A 21,016-nucleotide genomic window follows, 5' to 3' on the forward strand; every position below is an offset into this window, starting at 1 on the left:
CCAGTCAAGTACAGGCAAAAAAGCTATTTTCTTTATGCTGCATGATTTGTACTAACAGTGAACATGTATATAGGAGGAGAGAGCAGACCATTACATTGGGGCCTATAACAGCATAAATAACCTTACCATTGAGCTAGGCTTCTTGATGTCAGTAGGCATATTTCAAATGAAACTCGTATGAAAATAAAGGCCACTAATCTGCTCACCTTTGCTAAATCCACCAAAGTGTTGGCCTGATCATTGAGCTTTCTCTGTTCCATTTTCACACTACGTAACCTGCAAATGACAGAATGGTTACTTTCACAATGGCAAACCAGTATTTGAAAAAAATGTTCCATGACACATGCAAAGCAACCAATGTCTTTTCTTTCTTCACAAAAAAAGAAATGAAAACCAAGGCCAAAACAACTGAAGCTGAAATATAACACCATCCCCTGCAGCACCTTCACATAGCCTAAAACATAGGACGGTTCAGTGCTGTCAGGGTTAAGAATCTTTATGCATTAGATCATGCAAAGTTAATTGAAAATGAGCAAGCAAAAAGTTCAAATCTGCATAGCATAGCTAAAGACCTTTGTATGAAAAGGCCAGTACACTGATGCACATCTTGTAATGAGTTAGAAGTTTAAAGTTTGTTAAGCATCTTTGCATGCATCATTATGAGTTACCCTTTGTACCACCATTACCTCCGATAGATAGCTTTCATGGAAAACTGGAGCAGCCACCGCAACCATCTTTGAAAATGAGTATGCTGCTAACTATTATGAAGAAGAGTAATTTCAGACTATGCCACCTGACAGAGATCACTAAGTCAACTTCCGTTTCAAAAATGAAACTTATTTGAAATTGCTCTTTCCAAACCAAGTCCAAACAGGATTTACCATAGGTTAGATCAAGTACAAAGCTTTGATAGTTCTACTTGGTTGTAATGTTAAACTATACTGTGTACTATATTAATATACAGTACTGTGCAAAAGTTTAAGGCAGGTGTGAAAAATGCTGTAAATTAGGAATGCTTTCAGAAAAAGAAATGCTAATAGTTTATGCTTATCAGTTAACAAAATGGAACATTGATGACCAGAGGAGAAATCCAAATCAAATCAAAACAAGAATTTCTGTGGATGTAGGATGCCTCAAATCCTTCTGTCTCTTCATGTAATCCCAGGCAGACTCTATGATGTTGACATGAGGGCACTGTGGGGGCAAACCATCACTTCCAGGACTCATTGTTCTTCTTTAAACTGAAGATAGTTCTTAATGACATTGGCTGTGTGTTTGGGGTTGTTGGCTTGGTGCAGAATACATTTGGGGGCAATCATTCACCTCCCTGATGGTATCAGTGGGAGAAAAAAATGTCTGGGCATCAATAGTTTGTAAGAGGTCCTGCAAATGCAAAACACTCAGACAGCTTGGCCCAGGAACAGCTGCCCTATTCACTTCTATGGAAGACAGCTTGGCTAGGCCCACCTACTTCTATGGTGGAAAGCCTGGATTAGTGGATGCCTATTCATTTTTATAGTAGGACTTTTCATGGGCCTGTGTGACCCTGGGACTGCTGAAATACTGGGGGCGTTCAGTTGGATCTAAGACAGTCAGGGGGCATGCAGTAGGTCCACTAATGCAAAGAAATGCCGTGATGCACACAGACTTGTTTTTGATTAGAGATTATCTCATTTGGCTTGATATTGTCAACATTTATAAATAAAGGCATATTTGTACATTCAGCCCTGAAAAGAAGCAGGGTAAGACTAAGTAGCCAAACATTCAAGGCGTAAAGCCTGCTATATCTATGCTGTACAAGACTATACTTCTCCTAGAAGTTTTATTCAACTGCTAGTGGTATTAGAGACCTGAAAGTAATGCAAGTTTGAGTGTATTGAAAGGTAATTTTATTGCTTATGAGTTTTAAGCAACTGCTGTCTCAATTACAACCCTTTTTTGGTGTAGGAACTGGACTTCAGATGGACATAGACTATAAATATAGGAAACGTTTAGAGGAGTTTATTCAAAACGAAATGCTACAAAAATGATGTTCCTGCACTAAGGGTAAGGATAAATTGTCCGGTGGCTACGACACCACGGCAGTGACGTCAACTACGTCACGGATGACGCACCTCATCACATCAGCGCAAGTGCACTGCACACTCCGAGGACAGCGGGAAAACCTCCCACCTTTTTGAACGAGCAACCAGGATGGTCTAATCACACATAGACGGGATACACGTTGCAGCACTCTAGTGACACAGTGACCGGATCTGCAGTGGTCACGCTCTCTGGACGCCCCGGCGAGAAGTGAGCCCCAGGACTGACCAGATCTGAGCAGTGAAAGTTCTTCCACCAGGCTGCCAACAACGGACTAGTCCGGGATGCCTAGAAACTAAGAGAGCCCCATACTTTCCGGTCAGATGAGTTGATCTGTATCCTACTGACTAATTACCAGCTGCCTATTGTTTTCAGCACTTATCTTTGGCTACTATCTAAAACCTACAGACTGTCTAACTGACTAATCACTGATCATACAGCTTGATTTGTGCCAGCAGTGCTGAACTAAGGACAGTTTCTGGCTAACTTATGCCAATGCATCCACAGTCCATCATAAACTGGTTTATTCTCTACGAAAAGTTCTCTTTCATCAATGTGGGCCTCCTGGACTAATTTATTCAGTACCCAAGTCCTCGCTGTGCATACAGTATATAACCTATTCTCCAGTTTGGGAGCATTTGGTAGACAGTGTGGTGAAACACGCATATCCTGATACCTGGTACCAGGATTTATGTGCTTATTATATCTTCACTCTCTGCCCTATATGCACGTATTCCCAATATTTGTGCATATTATGTGTGCCTATAGTCTGATATGATGTGATGTTCTTAATAGACAACGTTGTCTTCGTTTTAATCTTGTTCAGGTGTTGGTGATGGGGCCCAGTTTCTGTAATCTGTTATTTTTGTGCAATATTTTCCTTATTTAAGCTGCTTGGTCCGCCCATGACTCCCTTTTTCAGGGGGACTCCAACCCCTGATCTCCCTTTTTTACTTTGTGTGATTTTTGAGTCACGGAGACCGCACCTAATTGGTGAGTCAGCAATATCTGGGACGCTGCACCTATATCTCCACAGACAAGCTGTGGTGCAGTGACTACACTTTAGTGAGCAGGTTTCTATTTTTTTTGTTTTTTCTGTAAGGATAAATTGTTCCTGTACTAACCCCCATGCTAGACTAAAGAAATGCTCATTTCTAATTTAAACAAAAACTTCTACTTTAAAGATTCCAGCCTAAGGGATACTTCCATTGTGTTTCCCAGTGTGAAAGATGTCTACTGAACCATTTTGATAGTCTTTAATTAGCAAGCATTCTGCTATCATGTCACATGGAAAATACACACACGCATTTGACAGGACCATTGAGCCTTTTATCCATAAATGTCTACAAACCACACCATGACAAGATGTGGCTTGTAACATCTTTTTCTGTGAATTATCTGCTAATTTACATTTATTTTCTTAGTTATAAGACACATGCCATGGGGGAAATGCAGGGTAACAATTCCTAGCCTCCTTCTGTAAATGCCTGTTGTTGTGCCTTACTATAAAAGGTGAGTCACAGATCTAGTACAAGTATGCAGCAAGACAAATCTAAATTCCTGAGCTCCATAACTTGTGTAAAGCACTAAACTGAGTCAGTGTGAGAGCCAAGCAAGTTGCGTTTTCAAAAGGAGAAGTTAAAAATGGCAAACTTTTTTTTGCTCTCCTATCAGGGATCTTTTAAAGCTGAACTCTAGGTAGATAACAAGGACAAAAATAAATGCATCTTTTGATTTGGTAATATATCCTTAAATGTACTTTTTTAAACTCAAGTTGTATAAGGACCTGACTTTGACTTGGTATCAGTCTCTTGCTCTGTCTGTATAGCAGAGCTTAGACTAGGAGACGTAATAGCAGCTTGCGGAGGTAATCTCATCCATTTGCTGCTTCTCTTTTCACTGTCCAGTCATAGGCTGTGGAGAGGACCTCAAAGTGTTACTAACTACAGCAAAGCAAAATCAGCTATAGATTTGGATCTAAAGCAAGCAGATTAGTGTGGTTTGGCCAATGCAAGGCTTGCAAGTAACGTTAGGCTACTCTTTTATATAATGTCTTATTTTGTTCTCTCAAGCAGCATAGTTACTAAAATACTTCAGCTCATTATAGAAAGCAGCATGTTCACAGCTCACAGAAAGAAAAAAAATTTATGCCAGGTTTTCTCATTCATCAGCGAATGAAAAACCACAACAGGATCTCAGAGATGAAGATCACGACTTTGCAGTTGTTTAAATTCCCATGCAGACAAGCACCAATACATCTGGAGAAGTTACTTGTTGGACAGTTGGGGTGGGGAATGGAGAAAGAAACTTACTTCTGTGCTCTGGTAGGGGATGATTTAGCAGAACAAAGACAAAACACAACAAAATTGTTGTTGCCATTAACAAACAAGACACTAAACACAAAATGCAACACATCTAGTTTACAGGACTTAGGTGTATACAGGAGACAATCTGGAGGGTAGATAAGGCAGGGAATTGCCATGTAAATGACAATAAAGTAGATATAAGAGCGTACATTTTAACATGTTGATTAAGAATATATCAAATGTTCAACGGATAGTGCCGTTTTTGACAATGGGAATCTTTTATCTTGGAATGACATATAGGTGTATCCTTGGATATATGAATAAGTGAATACTTGGAGTGTTTTACACTCAAAATATTTCCAATTAAATCTTATACGGTATGTGGTTTTTTACATTGGCAAGCAAGAATTGCAGAGACTAATCAAGCAATCTAGCATTGCCCCCACAGTGAAATAGAATTAGAGGCTTGTTTTTGTTGATACTTTGGTGGAAATGCATAAAGAAAGGTTCCACCCGGTCTCGATGACCTGCTCAACAATGGTCAGCCTACATCATTGATTTATGGATATAAAGCAGCAGTGTGGGCCATGTGTACCATTTCTTTTTATATGCTATCCAGCACTAATGCTGAAGAAGTGGCCTCTACAACCTGTTCATTATGTGAGGACCTAGATCAGAGCAAGGAACCATCCTTGCCAGCCACTGCAAACAACAATGTTAACTGCTATTTATACAGAAAAATGCAGGGAATGTTTATGTTAAAGGGAACTAAACTCTCTTATCCTTTACAGGCAAGGAAGCTGCCATCTTAGCCTCTGTTTGATTTGCAACTGCACATCTGATCAGTTATGACACCAGCCATTTGATGGCTTGACAGTTCAGTTGAGAGCACAAGCAATTGAGACAGTTACCATACACGGCATGCCTTTACCGTATCTGTTTTGGGTAGCCAAAAAATTGATTGGTTTAGTTCCGCTCTAACATGTAGTGATAGCGTAATCAGAAAATTCTCCTGAATATTTTCATGTAGTTCTGTCTGATCTGTTGGAACTCAAATATTTTAGCAATCCAGGCATTTATGATTTATGAATTGCATGCTTCTCTGCAGACTAGACAAATCTGCATAAGAAAACAAGCTTTTTGCCAATACGCAAGTTTTGTAAATGGATTTCAGCGATCACAATTAATATCCACTATGCCACCCAGCCTTATATTATAACCTATAAGAATGAATTCTTGGCCTTTTATCTCCTTACTCCTCTCCGTATAAACTGGCACCTGTTTGGTTATACATTTCATCTGCATTGCTGCTGTATTTTTCGTGTTGCCATGGAAGCCATTTCAAGTATTAGCTAAACAAATCTCAGGGAAATCAGAGTTGTACAAGCTTCAGTTCATTTTGTCCATATTTATTTTCTGCATATATTTACTCACACAGGGTAGGTGGGAAATATTTAAACAGGTTAAAGATGAAAAAAAAATGTATACTGTTAATTTGTAGCAACCCATTTAATGATAGAAAATGCATTCTGCCATTATTTGACCAATGAAAGTACACAATATAAGATAAATACATTGTTTAACCTGACTGAATACAAGGAAACATAGCATAACTTACGGCTTTATTTAAATTATACTCCACCCTACTGTAAAACATTGAACAAAAAGGCATACAGTACATAATAATTCTGATTTTAAAATGCACATTTGAAATTATATCTAGTATTTTTTTTATATTTTGACAGTTAACATAATCTAATCCTTTGTAGTTCATATATTAAATACAGTTTTCACAAAAAGTTTTTTGTTCTTTGGTATATTATTATAGCAGGAGCCTATGCTGAGATAGCAAAAAAACCCAATACCTTAACAATGCCTTACCTCTTCAGCACCGTAATATGTTTAAGTACACTAAATGAACAACACTTTGGGGGTTATTTACTAAAGGAAAATCCACTTTGCACTACAAGTACACTGCAAGTAGATCTGCGGGGAACATGCAAGGAAAATAAAAAACAGAGCTTCCCCTCATTTCAGATCTACCCCTCAGATCTACAGCAACTGCAATTGAAAGTGCACTTGCAGTGCACAGTGGAGTTGCCTTTAGTAAATAACCCCCAATGAGCATATGTTTAGTACTATCTCTCTTCACTTTGTAGTTATTTTTATGTACTGTAGCTATTTGTACACGTTTTCAAGTGTGTTTTTATCTTAATAAACAACATGGTAAGGTCTATCTCTAATAGGTGCTATACAACTTATTGAAGCGGTTATTACAGGGCTATAATTATGATTAGGTACTTATGCGTAAGTGCCTAGGGCAGCAAGGCAGAAGAGAGAGCAGCAAAGTAGGACATTACACATTTTTTTACTATTGGTGTATCCTGTTGAAAATGGGAAGAAATGGTACAAAACCCATTGACAGAAGTTTGTATATAAAGCTATCATAATGCTGCCACACGTAAGGCATTCTAGTTTAAATAATAATGATAATAATAATGATGATAATAATAATTCTTCTTATTATTATTATTATAGTATGGAGGAGTAGAAATACGGCTGGAGTCTATTTGAAAGGTTAGCCTGTGATATTGCAAAGTGTGATATTGCAAAGTAGTACAAATTTGACAGGGGTTCCAACCTGCCCTTGTTGTATTAAAACCAACCGCAGTTCTAAAACGCCCCTCTATTTAAAAGGATAAACACTTTACACTTTATCATCCTTCAAACTTATTTTAAAATGTAAAGTGTATTAAAAAACATATCTCAAGTAAATTTCTAAATTGGAATTTAGGCCCAGACTGATATTATATGAATTTTGGCATTTCCCATGAGAGGGATATATGGGACAAAGACATGGAACCAAGTAACATGTTCTTTGACACTTCCAAAACTGACGCATGGGTGTGTTTATAAAAATGATACTACGAATGTTAGAGTAAAAATAATTAGCACTACATATGTAAAAAGTCTTTCTGATATATCTCTCTTTTTCTTTCCACTCTGCCCCCCTTATTTTGCTTTTATTTTGAAGTTTTAGTTACCCTCATTTCCTTTCTCCCCTTGACTGACCTTTACACCTTTCTTTCCCTTCTACTCTCACTTACAGGTGAATTGCTTGCAGGAACTTGCGCTGATGTTTGCGTACTTTAGCATGGTCAATTTTTCTCACAAGCTTTGTGTATTTGTAAATGAGCCACGTTTCCCTGAGCACATTGGCAGCTGCATTTTTCACCTGGAGATAGAAAAGAATAAGAAAGGAAAAAAAAAAACAAATCACATCATCAGCAATAATAGGAAAAACATTGTAGTGAATGAAGACAGAAACAGGAAGACGTGGAAATGAAGACTTGATATAGTGACAAGGAATTCTGCATAGAGGATTTTAAGGAAGGGTGGATGAGGAGATGGTAAAAGAAAGTATTAGAAAGACATCATACCCAACAAACCAAAACCACCCACCTTCCTTCCTTAATTTTCTCTAATAGCTTTACATACTGGACCAGAATAAAACCTTTCATACATGTAATCATATAAAACAGACTAAATTATATAGAAAAAGGTCTAGGCATGGGTATACCAATACTCACAGACCCTCTGCAGTTGCTAGAGGGTCTGGAGGTGTGGGCAGCCTGGTAAAATTCAATCTGTGGCTACTGCATAACATTAAACTATGATGATGGAAATATTTGACAAATATAATGATTTGTAAAAGTTACTGGGAAGAGAGACTAGTATAGAGTCAAATTTCCTTGAAAACCTAGTTGACTAGGGGGAATCTGTTGGACCTTGAGTGGTGACATCATTCTGTACATGAGGAGGTCATGTCACCCCTTAGCTTTTTTCATCAGGACAAAAAAAGAGGGTGAATCTTCCCAGTGGGGATACAAGCAGCAAAAGAAACTGTCAGAGGTCCTAACCATTCCATACGCTTATCTAAAACTAAGGAAGGATTTGATTAAATATAATCTTTATTTTTTGTCCCATAATACCTTAGATTGTAAGCTCCTTGAGGGTAGGGACTGATGTGAATGTACAATGTATATGTAAAGCGCTGCGTAAATTGACGGCACTATATAAATACCTTAAATAATAATAATAATAATAATCTGTCTTTTGTTACTGTTTTGCACTGCTTTGCCCTTGAGCAAGAGTGATAAAACGTTACTGTGTTAAATATATTTCAAAATGCATAGTAATAGTTTGATCACCAACTTTATCTGTAAGGAGACAGATCTTTTTTTTCCATATATTTATGGAATAAATAAAATACGCAAAAAAGAAAGGAGGATGAATATAGTGACGCGGTATTGCCTGTTATAACAATAATAATAATAATAATATATTACATGTTTAACAAATACAGACCCAATAAAAAGGGTCCACTTGTTAGAAGCCTAGATTTGTATAATAAAGGGATCAGAACAAGCTAAAATATATCAGTAATTAAAGGATAAGTTCCCCTTTTCAAAAAAATAATAAATGCACATCTTTTTGCAGGTAAAAAAATGTGCATTTATTATTTAATTTTATTGGGAGCCTACAAAGCATTGCACCCAGGAGCAGCAGATCATGGGTGCTATGTAGCTTGTACGAGCATTCAGTTACACACTGACAGGAACTTTCAATGAACTATCCCGGGGCTCAACAGCGCTGTGGTAGTTCATTGAGAACTACAACCCAACAGCCGCAAAGGATGTCGGTAGTTGTAGTTTCCCATTCACAGAACATTGGGTGTTCTGTCTGGCTGGGTGGGCTGGGTGTTCTGTCTGGCTGGCCAACACTGGCTGGGTGGGCAGAGCATCTTTTTTGAATTGTGGCAGCAGACACGGGGAGAAGTCTGCTGTCACAGCAGGGATGGGGGGGGGGGGCAGCTGCAGCACTAACACGTTACACACTGAATAAGTGGTAAGATGAACTCATCCTTTACAGAAACTGGCGGAAACCACACAGCCAAGGTAAATAAACCAAATTACAAGCCCAATTCCAAAAATATTGGGATGCTGTGTTAAATCTACATAAATCAGAATGCAATGATTTGCAAATTAATATATATTATAATTATAATCATAAACCAATATTTAATTTACAATAGAAAATAAAAAAAACATACTGCATCAAAAGTTTAAACTGACAAAATATACAATCGACGGTCGATGCTGTCACCAGGGAGCGAGGGTCACCCAGTGATTGCATTGGGTGGCCCCACCCCTTAGAAATGTCAGACAGCAAGAGCCTTCATCGGGTGCAGAGTTTTCTTCTTTTTCGGTCAGAGGTCAGCATTCATCCTTTTTGACGTTTGATCTACTTCTGGGGGGACATTTTTTTTGTTTCTTTTTTAGTGTTTTAATAAAGGACCTGTCAAAAACTGTTGTTCTGTTTTTATTTACTCTTCACTTTTTTGGTGAATGAGTAGGGATACTATGGGGGGGGGGGGATCTGGGGGCTCCCTTGTTAAAGGGGGCTTCCAGATTCCAATAAGTCACCCCCCGCACCCCCACAACCCTTGCCAGGTGCCAAGGAAGAGACCCTTGTCCTTATCAATATGGGGACAGAGTTCTTTGGGTGTTTCCCAACCCCAAAGCACCCCCCATTTTGGGGGCATGTGGCCTGGTATGGTTCAGGGGGGGGTGCTCGCTCGCCCCCCCTTTCCTGGCCTGCCAGGCAACATGCTCAAATAAGGGTCTGGGTATGGATTTTGGGGGGACCTCATGCCATTTTTTAAAACAAATTTGGCATGGGGTTGCCCTTAAAATCCATACCAGACTCTTAGGCATGGACTTCATGCTTAGATAAGGGTCTGGTATGACTTTTGGGGGGGACCCCACGCAATTTTTTTTTTTACATTTTGGCGTGGGGTTCCCTTTAAAATCCATACCAGATCCGAAGGGCCTGGTGTGTATTGGGGGGGACCCCCACACAGTTTTTCTTCTAATTTTTTAATTGCTGGCAATTGTGCTAGAAGGAAAAGGATATATGTCACACACTGTACTTTTTTAAATGGACATGGCCAAGTCGCAGTAAAATAAAATTATCAGCAATCGCATTCAAATTGCATTGAAGTTGCATTGAAGTCATGCTTAAATCGGACCAAAACGCACCACTCTGAAGTCGCACCCAGTATGAAATCGGAAAAAAACGCACCACTTTGAAGTCGCACCCAGTGTAAATAGGGGCTACATTTCAAAACGACTTTATTTTTTTCTTAAAGTTGTAAATTTTCTCAGTTTAAATATTTGATATGTTTTCTATTTTCTTTTGTGAACAAAATATGGGTTTATGAGATTTGCAAATCATTGCATTGTGTTTAAATATAAGTTTTAAACAGTGTCACAACTTTTTTGGGATTGGGGTTGTAATTAATGTTAAAAAACATAGCACATGCCAACATATAATGCTATTGCTATAGCAGCAAAAAAACAAACAAGCCTTGAAACATTTACTATGTAAATATATGGAAAGAAAATGGTCATAAAATAAAAATGATTTACCACTGAGACTCAATCTACAACTCAATACTACAGGTGAAGAAATTATACTCAGTGGTTCCTTATGTGCTCCCTAGGTTCATATCTCCCAGGTTTTCTTTATGGCATAACCAAGTGGTTAAGCTTATAATAATAGGACATGCTTTGACCAGTTCAGTGCAAATTGGAGTAGGTTCTGGGCAAAACAGGATACAACTTATAGCAATATTAAACCCAAAAACAAACATTTTCTAGATTGCAGCTTACCAGTTTCCTTTATTTTCATCTGGTGATTCAGCCAATAAACTTTAATTTACATTTGCAGTTGGGGACAGTAAAAACACACTGCTGAGCCAACTGGCCACAAAGCTTTAAGCAGGAATTTAACCCTGTGTCATGTTTGGCGGGCTCTACCTCTGCAACCACCCTAAAACAAGTTGTAATGCATTTAGGGGGTTAAAAGTATCAGGAATGAAGAGACATATCGCCTCTTCACCACCTGTCAAACTCCTCTGAAATGCAATCTGAGGGTGGACACTTGTGTGAACAGCAGGTCAGGGCTTCATTAACCTCCCTGGCGGTTTTCCCGAGTGTGGCTCGGGGTTAAATTTTAGTACCACTAGCAGTAACCCCAAGCCACACTCGGGATTGCATTGCAGGATCCTGGTGCAGGTAACTTACCTTGTCCCCAGGATCCTGCACCCGATGTCCTGTGTGCCGGGCTCCATTCCCTGCGAGTGTTGTGACACACAGGGGCGGAGCCCGGCGGCAAATTTTAAAAAGTAGAAAATTCACAATACATACAGTACACTGTAATCTTACAGATTGCATTACTGTATGTAATCATTTCACCTTCCTTTTGTCCCCAGTGCTTTGTCCCATGCCCTGCATGCAGTTTTATATTATATATACTGTTCTTTCTGCCTGGAAACTTGAGATTGTCCATAGCAACTAAAAAGTGTCCCTTTATGTCAAAAGTGGTTTTAGACCAGCTAGAAAACAGCGATAGTAAATTAGAACACTTGCAGAATTGAGCGATAGTGATTTGTGGGGAAATTCATATTATTAGTATTATTACCATATATACTTGAGTATAAGCCAAGTTTTTCAGCACATTTTTTTGTGCTGAAAATGCCCCCCTTTGGCTTATACTCGAGTCAAGCACTTTTCTGCAGCAGAGAATGACATTTTTCGAACCGACTTTGGGGCCCTGTATTTCGAGGCCACTTGGTGCTAGGAACCCCAAATTTGGTGTGCAAACCCAGTGGAACTAGCACAACAACATGCTAGCACCAAGTAGCCGCAAGATTCGGGGCCCCAAAGTTGGTTCAGAAAATGTCATTCTCTGCTGTAGAAATGCTTGACATTTTCCGAACCGAAAATGGGGCCCTGTATCTTGGGGCCACTTGGTGCTAGGAACCCCAGCTTTGGATATGTTCTGGTGCTAATTCCATTGTTTTTGCAGACCAAATTTGTTGTTCCTAGAACCAAGTGGCCCCAAGATACGGGACCCCAAATTCGGTCAACTGTGTCCATCTGCAGCAATGTCATTTCGGGACCCTTCGGGTCCAGAGACCCGAAATTTTGGCTGCAGCTAGGGGGCATTTAGGAACCCCTAACTACCGAGTTTGAAGTTTGGGGGACCTATGGCTCCAAATGGGCACAGTGAGTCATGCAAATGGGCACAGTGAGGCTGCAAATGGGCATTGTTGACCCTCTTTTCCACTTACAGTAGCTGCACAATTCTCACCCTAGGCTTATACTCGAGTCAATAAGTTTTCCCAGTTTTTTGTGGTAAAATTAGGTGCCTCTGCTTATATTCGGGTTGGATTATACTTGAGTATATATGGTATATTATTATTTTTTATAATTATTTATAGTTATTTATTATATTATAATTTATGATTTTGTGTTTCAAACTTTATCATACCCGGGATATCTACTAAACTCTTGTTTGGACAGATTTAAGTGTGTTATTGCTAAGAATTACAGGCCTACAATATAAAACGCCAAATTTCTATGCAAAACAATTGTACCGCTTTGAGACGCAAAAATCTGACATAATCATACCGCCAGGGTGGCTACAGTGCAACTTTAGCCAAAGATCAGTTATGGACAGAACGGAGAAGATTCAGAACATCTACCAGGCTTTTATTGGTCACCATGTCCTGGTGACCAATATGACTGGAAAAGGAAGTGAGTATATTTTCCCCAGTAGAAACACATATAGCATTAAAAAAAAAGGCATTTTACTGAGGGCTCATCCAGAGGTTTCTGGGGGTTCCTTGAGCAGTGAGCAATTTCTTCCTCTCAGATAAGTTCCCTTTGACACCATTGCTTTTTTTAGCTATCTTGAAGGGTATAATTCTTCTCAATGACCACAAGTGTAATGCCCTGTACACACGATTGGACATTGATTGGACATTCCAACAACAAAATCCATGGATTTTTTCAGACGGATGTTGGCTCAAACTTGTTTTACATACACATGGTCGCACAAAGTTGTCGGAAAATCTGATCGTTCTGAACGCGGTGACGTAAAACACGTACGTCAGGACTATAAACGGGGCAGTAGCCAATAGCTTTCGTCTCTTAATTTATTCTGAGCATGCGTGGCACTTTGTCCGTCAGATTTGTCTACACACGATCGTAATTTAAAGGATCGGATTTTGTTGTCGGAAAATTTTATAGCCTGCTCTCAAACTTTGTGTGTCGGAAAATACTGATGGAAAAAGTCCAATGGAGCCCACACACGATCGGAGCTTGTTGTCGGAAATTCCGACCGTGTGTGGACTCCATTGGACTTTTTCCATCGGAATTTAAAGGATCGGATTTTCCTGTCGGAAAATTTTATAGCCTGCTCTCAAACTTTGTGTGTCGGAAATTCCGATGGAAAAAGTCCAATGGAGCCCACACACGGTCGGAATTTCCGACAACAAGCTCCGATCGCACATATTCCGTCGGAAAGTCCGACCGTGTGTACAGGGCATTAGAAACATTTTTCCCACTGACTATCACACTAATGTATCATGAGCAGGGGTGGCCCATCCATTAAAGGCACAAGTACGCTACCCCCTCTGTCACACCACCCCCTATATGACTAATGGATAGAATCATGCATGAATCTATCTATGGTCGCCACTGCCTCCCCCTATTCAAGCGTCCAGGCCTTTTCGGATGCCGAGCGCCTGAATTCCAGAGGCGGGGGTGTTTTTTTTAAGCACCTGATTAGAGCCATAGGCTCTAATAAGCTTCAAAAAAGGTGGACTCGGAGCACAGAGCATTGTGCTCGCAGTCCACCCAGATGTGTTAGAAAAGCAAATTAATATTTGCTTTTCTAACACTGAACCGCATCTCCGCCAATCAGGAAGCGCTGGTCTAATACCCGTCACCTGACTGGTTGAAGGCACAGGCGCCCCTATTGGACGCCAAGCAGAATGGAAGAACAGAGGAGGGGGAAGCATGGAGGACACAGGAGCCGTCCCACAGCTCGCTGCCGTCACCCGCTGCCTGACCTGCCATTAAGATGGGAGATGTGCTGGGTAGACAGCAGGCAGGCATCACAGTGGTGGCATATAATGGGCAAAAGTGGCGGCATTTGATGGGCCCAAGTGGCTGCATATGATTGGGCACAAGTGGCTGCATTTGATGGGCACAAGTGGTGGCATTTCATGGGCACAATTGGTGGCATATGATGGGCACAAGTGACGGCATTTGATGGGCACAAGTGGTGGCATTTCATGGCCACAAGTGGTGGCATTTGATGGGCACAAGTGGCGGCATTTGATGGGCACAATTGGCTGCATTTGATAGGCACAAGTGGCTGTATTTGATGGGCACAAGTGGCGGAATTTGATGGGGCACAAGTTGCGGCATATGATAAGCACAATTGGCTGCATTTGATGGGCACAAATGGCTGCATATGATGGGGCACATGTGGCTGCACTTGATGGGCACAAGTGGCGGAATTCGATGGGGCACAAGTTGCGGCATATGATAAGCACAATCGGCTGCATTTCATGAGCACAAATGGCTGCATATGATGGGGCACAAGTGGCTGCATTTGATGGGCACAGGTGCCTGCATTTGATGGGCACAAGTGGCAGCATTTGATGGGGCACAAGAGGTGGCATTTGATGGGGCAAACGTGGCTGCATATGATGGGCACAAGTGGCTACATATGATGGGCACAAATGGCTGCATTTGATGGGGTACAAGTGGCTGCATATGATGGGCACAAGTGGCTGCATATGATGGGGCACAAGTGGCTGCATTTGATGGGACACAAGTGGCTGCATTTGATGGGCACAAGTGGCTGCATTCGATGGGCACAAGTGGCTGCATTTGATGGGCACAAGTGGCAGCATTTAAAGGGGCACAAGTGATGGCATTTGATGGGGCACAAGTGGCAGCATTTGATGGTGCACAAGTGGCAGCATTTGATGGGGCACAAGTGGTGGCATTTGATGGGGCACAAGTGGCTGCATATGATGGGCACAAGTGGCTACATAGGATGGGCACAAATAGCTGCATTTGATGGGGTACAAGTGGCTGCATATGATGGGCACAAGTGGCTGCATATGATGGGCACAAGTGGCTGCATTTGATGGGCACAATGGCTGCAATTGATGGCACAGTGGCTGCATTTGATGGGCACAGTGAGGCTGCAAATGATGGGTTTTTTTCAGTTTGTTTGCGCCCCCCCAAAAAATTTTGAGCACCAGCCGCCACTGATCATGAGTTGTAAATATAGTAATTTTTAGCAGGGGTTCCCTCACACAGAAAGTTATTTTAAGGGTTCCTCCATGTTGAAAAGGTTGAGAAAGGCTGCTCTACACTAAATCCTCTGAATTACACTATAACTTTCATATAACACATAACAGAGGTTTCCAAAACATACAAAAACTTTTCTTGTACCAGAAATTTCATTATCCTATTACATATGCAACACAAACTCATGAATGCTTTAAGCACAACGTGGATTGTGTTCTGCAATTCAAATGTTGTACAGGTGCTTCTTGATTTATGGCTGTTTGGTTTGTGTAGTGCCTATTGCTAGTTCCCAACCTGCTCACAATGAAGATTTATGCCGCGTACACACGAGCGGACTTTACGGCAGACTTGGTCCGGCGGACCAGAGTCCGCTGAACAATTCGACCGTGTGTAGGCTCATGCGGACTTTTCCGGTGGACTTTTTCCCAAAAGCCCGCCGGACCTAGATTTGAAACAAGTTTTAAATCTTTCCGTCGGACTCAGTTTCTGGCAGAAAGTCCGCTCGTCTGTGTGCTGGTCCGACGGAAAGCCCGCTCCTGTGTATGCTGGTCCAACGGGGCAGGGTATTGCATTTCACAGTCCCTGGGCATGCTGGGACTGTGACGTTTTAGGGGGCGTGGTCAACATCACCCGTTGACCACGCCCCCTAAAACGTCACAGTCCCAGCATGCCCAGGGACTGTGACATCATAAGGGGGCGGGGTCTCTGCCTATATAAGTCACAACGGAGCCCTCAGAGAGCAGTCCAGCCGGAGAGAGCGTCGTGTCAACATCTGGAGGAGAGAAGAGGGAAGAAGACAAGAAGACAAGAAGCCCAGAAGTCCGGACCTCCGCTGGCAAGAGAGCGGCCTGAAGACAGCGGAGGAGCCTGCCGAAGAACTGGAACACCGGGAGAAGAGGAACCGGAGGGACCCCCGAAGCTGGAAGAAGACCCCCGAAGACGGAGGAAGACCCCCCCCGGAGCTGTTTAATAAATTATTTTAAAAACCTGTGTAGTGTGTTTTATTGACACTTTTGCCCTAGGTGAATGGGTAGGGGTACCATGTACCCCTACTCATTCACATAGGGTGGGGGGTCGGGATCTGGGGGCCCTCTTATTATAGGGGGCTCCCGGATTCCAATAAGCCCCCGCCCGCAGACCCCGACAACCAACGGCCAGGGTTGTCGGGAAGAGGCCCTTGTCCTCATCAACATGGGGACAAGGTGCTTTGGGGTGGGGGGGCCCCGCAGGGCCCCCCCTCCCCCAAGGCACCCCCCATGTTGAGGGCATGCGGCCTGGTACGGTTCAGGAGGGGGTGCGCTCGCTCGTCCCCACCCCCTTTCCTGACCGGCCGGGCTGCGTGCTCGGATAGGGGTCTGGTATGGATTTTAGGGGGGACCCCACGCCGTTTTTTCGGCATAGGGGGGCTTCCCTTTAAAATCCATACTAGACCTAAGGGCCTGGTATGACCCGCGGCGGGGCTCGCAAGGTGTAAATCTCGCCTATAAAAGCGGCAAGATTGACTTCCTTTTCTAGTCCCGTCACACCTGAGTCACGTTCAAAATGAACGGACTTGTCCATGTGTGGGCAAGTCCGTTCATTCTGAAAGTCCGCCGTAACTCTGGCGAAAGTCCGTCGGAAAGACGGGCGGACTTAGCCCGCCGGAAAGTCCGGTCGTGTGTGGGCAAGTCCGTCCGTTTTAAAGTCCGGCGCACATGGCAGACAAAGTCCGTCGAAAAGTCCGCCGAGCAAAGTCTGCCGTAAAGTCCGCTCGTGTGTACGCGGCATTGTACAATACAATGAACAGATCTGCTTATTGGGTGGAGAGCAGGGCTAATATGGCTGTCTTTGTGTACAGTATATGTTATGTGGAATGTACAGTGAAAGCTGTACTTGGTCTGTTCAGAATGAGACTATGGTAGCACAATACTGCACAACATAGTGTTGCAGTACAGTATACAGTAAAGTCCCATCCAGTATAGGACCCTGCCACGGCCATCATATATACAGTACAATGTTAAAGTGGTTGTAACGCTTAATTTTTTTTCTAAAATAACAAACATGGTATAGTTACTTGCTGTGTGCAATGGTATTGCACAGAGTGGCCCCTAACATCCTCTTCTGGATCCCCGCCGGCGCTCTCTGCTCCTCCTCTTCTCTGTACACCACCATAGGAAGCTGATGGGGGTGCACCTGCTGGCTCAATCCCGAGCCAGGCTGTGTGCGTCTTTAGACAAATACAGAATGCAGTGACTTTCTAGAGGGGTTCTTGCCTTTCAGACCCTTGCCCGGAGAGGATTTAGCTGGGAGACATCTCTTGCAACCCAGGCTTTTGCCTGGGGAAGGAAGCCAGAAGAAAAAGGACTTTGTTCTCATGGGAGCCTGAACCTGGGCCTACAGAATCTAAGCTGGCCTGTGGCAGAGGTGTAAGAAACTAAAAGGTGGCTGCCAGTTTTGTGCTACAGAGTCTTAATTGGCCTGTGGAAGAGGCTTAAGAAACTGAAAGATAGATGCTAATTTAGGCTCAAAGAATTCTTGGAGAAGTCTGCTGTGCTGAGGGATCTTTGCCGCTGCTTTTTTTGTGTATTCTGTAGCCCTTATCCTTGTTTCCAAAGATAATCAAGCAAAAGTTGACAAAAGAAGATTAAGCTCTGTCTATTGATAGGGCGGGTCACCATTAACAAGGCTGGAAAGCCCACAAAATTCCAGAAACTCCTTTGCAGGTAATGACTACCCAAATATTTTTTTTTCACTTGCAGCCTGCAGGTGGTGTTTACCAAGCAGATTAGCTTCCTTCTAGAAGTTCAAAATCTGTTTCTGATGTAAAATACATAGATATTTTTTACACATACTTGTATGACTCCTCCCATTTTAGCTGAGATGGACTTTTCTGGATTATTCAGTCATATAAAGGCTGCCAACAAGTATGCAGCCAGCACTAGGCTTTCTTATAAGATAGCCCAGCATGCACTGCTACTGCTACTTTGGTAAAATAAAGATTTTGTAAATATAATTAAAATAATAGAAAATCAGTTTATACAATTGAAAACATACAAAAATAAAAAAAATGGCTAAAACTCATCTCTCAAAGGAAAACACTGGTCTAAACAAAATGTGTAGGTTCTAATAGTAGAGCACCTTATATCCCTAAAAATAACCTAATAACAACATTATTGCAATTTGGGAAGCTGGAAAAGTTTCTGGACTAGATAATTTCCAGACATACAGATTAGTTTGCTGTCAGTGTTTGACCATTCTTAAAGAAAACCTGTTGTCACAGCAACACAAAGACTGCCACTGTTTTACTATGCATGGAAATGCAGATAAAGATCTCAATCTAAATATGCATATCTGCATACATGTTCAATGTTAGTGATTTAAAGAATATTGATTATAGCAGCCAAGTAACTAGCATTGTCAGAAGAGGGTCAACAATGGCAGCCCCCACATTCTGTCATGACAGGTCTAAGTCAATGTGACCCTTTCACCAACTTAAAATTTCAGATAAAAGCACAAACATCAAGTATTTAAAGTGCTTACTTAGTGTTTTCTATACTTATTTTTATACATTTGTGATGTACCTTTGATCTTTGAAATTTGACTACTGCTGAATAGTCAATTCCTTAGCAGGATCTTCTTGCATGTCATAGCCCTCTACTCTTCTTGGAGTGCCTAGTTACTGTTTGTACTAGCCCTGCTCCTTAACCTCTCTCTTCACCTCCCTATATAAGCTTTTATGTAGCTGCTGCAGGAGCAATGGGGAATACCTTTAGGGTGCCACTTGAGTGATAGCTCTGAGTATGCTGGGACTGCTGACATCACATCCAAGATAGTGGTACATAACAGCAGTCTCTGGGCTTTTGGATGTCTATCCCAGGGAGGTTTTTACAGGTAAAATATATGCATAAAATATGTTAAATATACATATAATCTGATGGAAGATTTATTTTAAAAAGAATGGTCCGAGGACAGGGGCACTAACTAGGAGTCGGAAAGAACCATGCAATGTCTGTGCTGCTCCCCACTGACAGTTATGTATTCTGATGAGTAGGAGGTGGGTTACACACAAATACTATTTTTCTTCATTCTTCTATACATGTATGAGGAGGTATATGGAACCATAAATACTAGGGGTCTATATATGTTTTTTATCCAAGATTCACACAGCTTTCACCCTAGATTTACACACTTTTCAAATCAGATTCAATCAACATTGTGCGAAAATGATTAATTAAATTAATTGACCCCTAAGTGTTTAGTCCCCCAAATTTTTTTTCCCAAAAGTCACAATAGAGCTACTGTATGTTACCAGCAAAGCTGTAGACAGTGCTTTTCAACCATCTAACTGTTCATTACCCACCACAAGCCACCCCATTCCCAGCCGCCCAGCTGCTAAGTACCCGCTTTGAAAGTTGTGTGTCCATCATAAAGTTGTGTACGTGTTTCTCAGCTTTGGTGAGTTCCAACTTTCTTGCAACAACGGCAACAACCAGAGCTGTGCAGCCTGCACCCTGTGGAAGGAAAGGAAATACTCACTGCAAACATGGAACAAGAAGAAAAACATAAATTGAGATAGAAATTAGACAAGGATTATGGGGTTGGATCTAGGGTACTAGAAGGATGAATGAAAGGAAGGGACGACAGAGAGAAGCAAAAAGACAATGGGGAATGAATGATGTGAACACAGCTCAACTGCTTATTGTCTTACCATAATTCCAGTTAGCAGACAGACTCCCTTTCCACAATATGTGTTAGGCACCATGTCTCCATAACCAATTGACAGGAACGTTATAGAAATCAGCCACATGGCACCCAGGAAGTTACTGGTCACCTCCTGTTTGTCATGGTACCTGTCGGGAGAGTAAAGAGAGGAATAGCAGAATAAGTTAGTCTAGCAGGGGAGGTATTTTTTTTTCTAAATTCTAAAACGCCTGTCATGCAGCATTTTCAAGTGAATGTAGTATAGGCTGGATTCCCCCAACCTCATTTGATGCCAAAGATAACGTGCCCAAACTCTGACACCTGAAGGGTTTAAAGCTCAGTCCCGCAGTACTGCTTGTTCAAAGAAATTTCTTTCTCTAGGACCCAAGTGAACTAATATTCCATATATTAAGTTTTGCAGTTTAAATATTTTATTGGCCAGAAAGAGTTGAATATTAATCAAAACATTATTTTTTATTAAACTAAAGGATGCAGAAATCTATAACATGTTTGCTAAGAAATTAAATTAAGCTAAATTAAATGAACGCAAATTACTACCAAGAGTGTCTTCTGAGTTTAGCCTGTTGATATTATTAATCTACACCAGGGGTCTCTAATCTTTCTGAACAAAGGGCCAGTTAACTGTTCTTCAGACTTTGAGGGGGCTGGACCGTGGCCAGTGTGAGTAGAAAAATACCCTGGTGTCAA

At 41.6% G+C, this 21,016-nt stretch overlaps 1 protein-coding gene across 4 annotated transcripts in view; it reads right to left on the reverse strand.

Moving 5' to 3' along the window:
- Positions 1-21,016, reverse strand: part of KCNN1 (potassium calcium-activated channel subfamily N member 1) — a 206,371-nt gene that overhangs the window by 22,491 nt on the left and 162,864 nt on the right. For 3 of the 4 annotated variants that reach the window (XM_073593195.1, XM_073593188.1, XM_073593180.1), the window contains exons 5-8: positions 20,316-20,457; positions 20,008-20,118; positions 7,496-7,623; positions 207-276 (exon numbers count right to left, since the gene is read on the reverse strand). In XM_073593195.1, the coding sequence (XP_073449296.1) occupies positions 207-276; positions 7,496-7,623; positions 20,008-20,118; positions 20,316-20,457 (451 nt within the window). The remainder of the gene's footprint in view (positions 1-206; positions 277-7,495; positions 7,624-20,007; positions 20,119-20,315; positions 20,458-21,016) is intronic. The other variant, XM_073593203.1, reaches the window with a different exon arrangement.

This window comes from Aquarana catesbeiana, linkage group LG01 (assembly GCF_042186555.1).
Source record: "Aquarana catesbeiana isolate 2022-GZ linkage group LG01, ASM4218655v1, whole genome shotgun sequence".
Classification (NCBI taxonomy): Eukaryota; Metazoa; Chordata; class Amphibia; order Anura; family Ranidae; genus Aquarana; species Aquarana catesbeiana.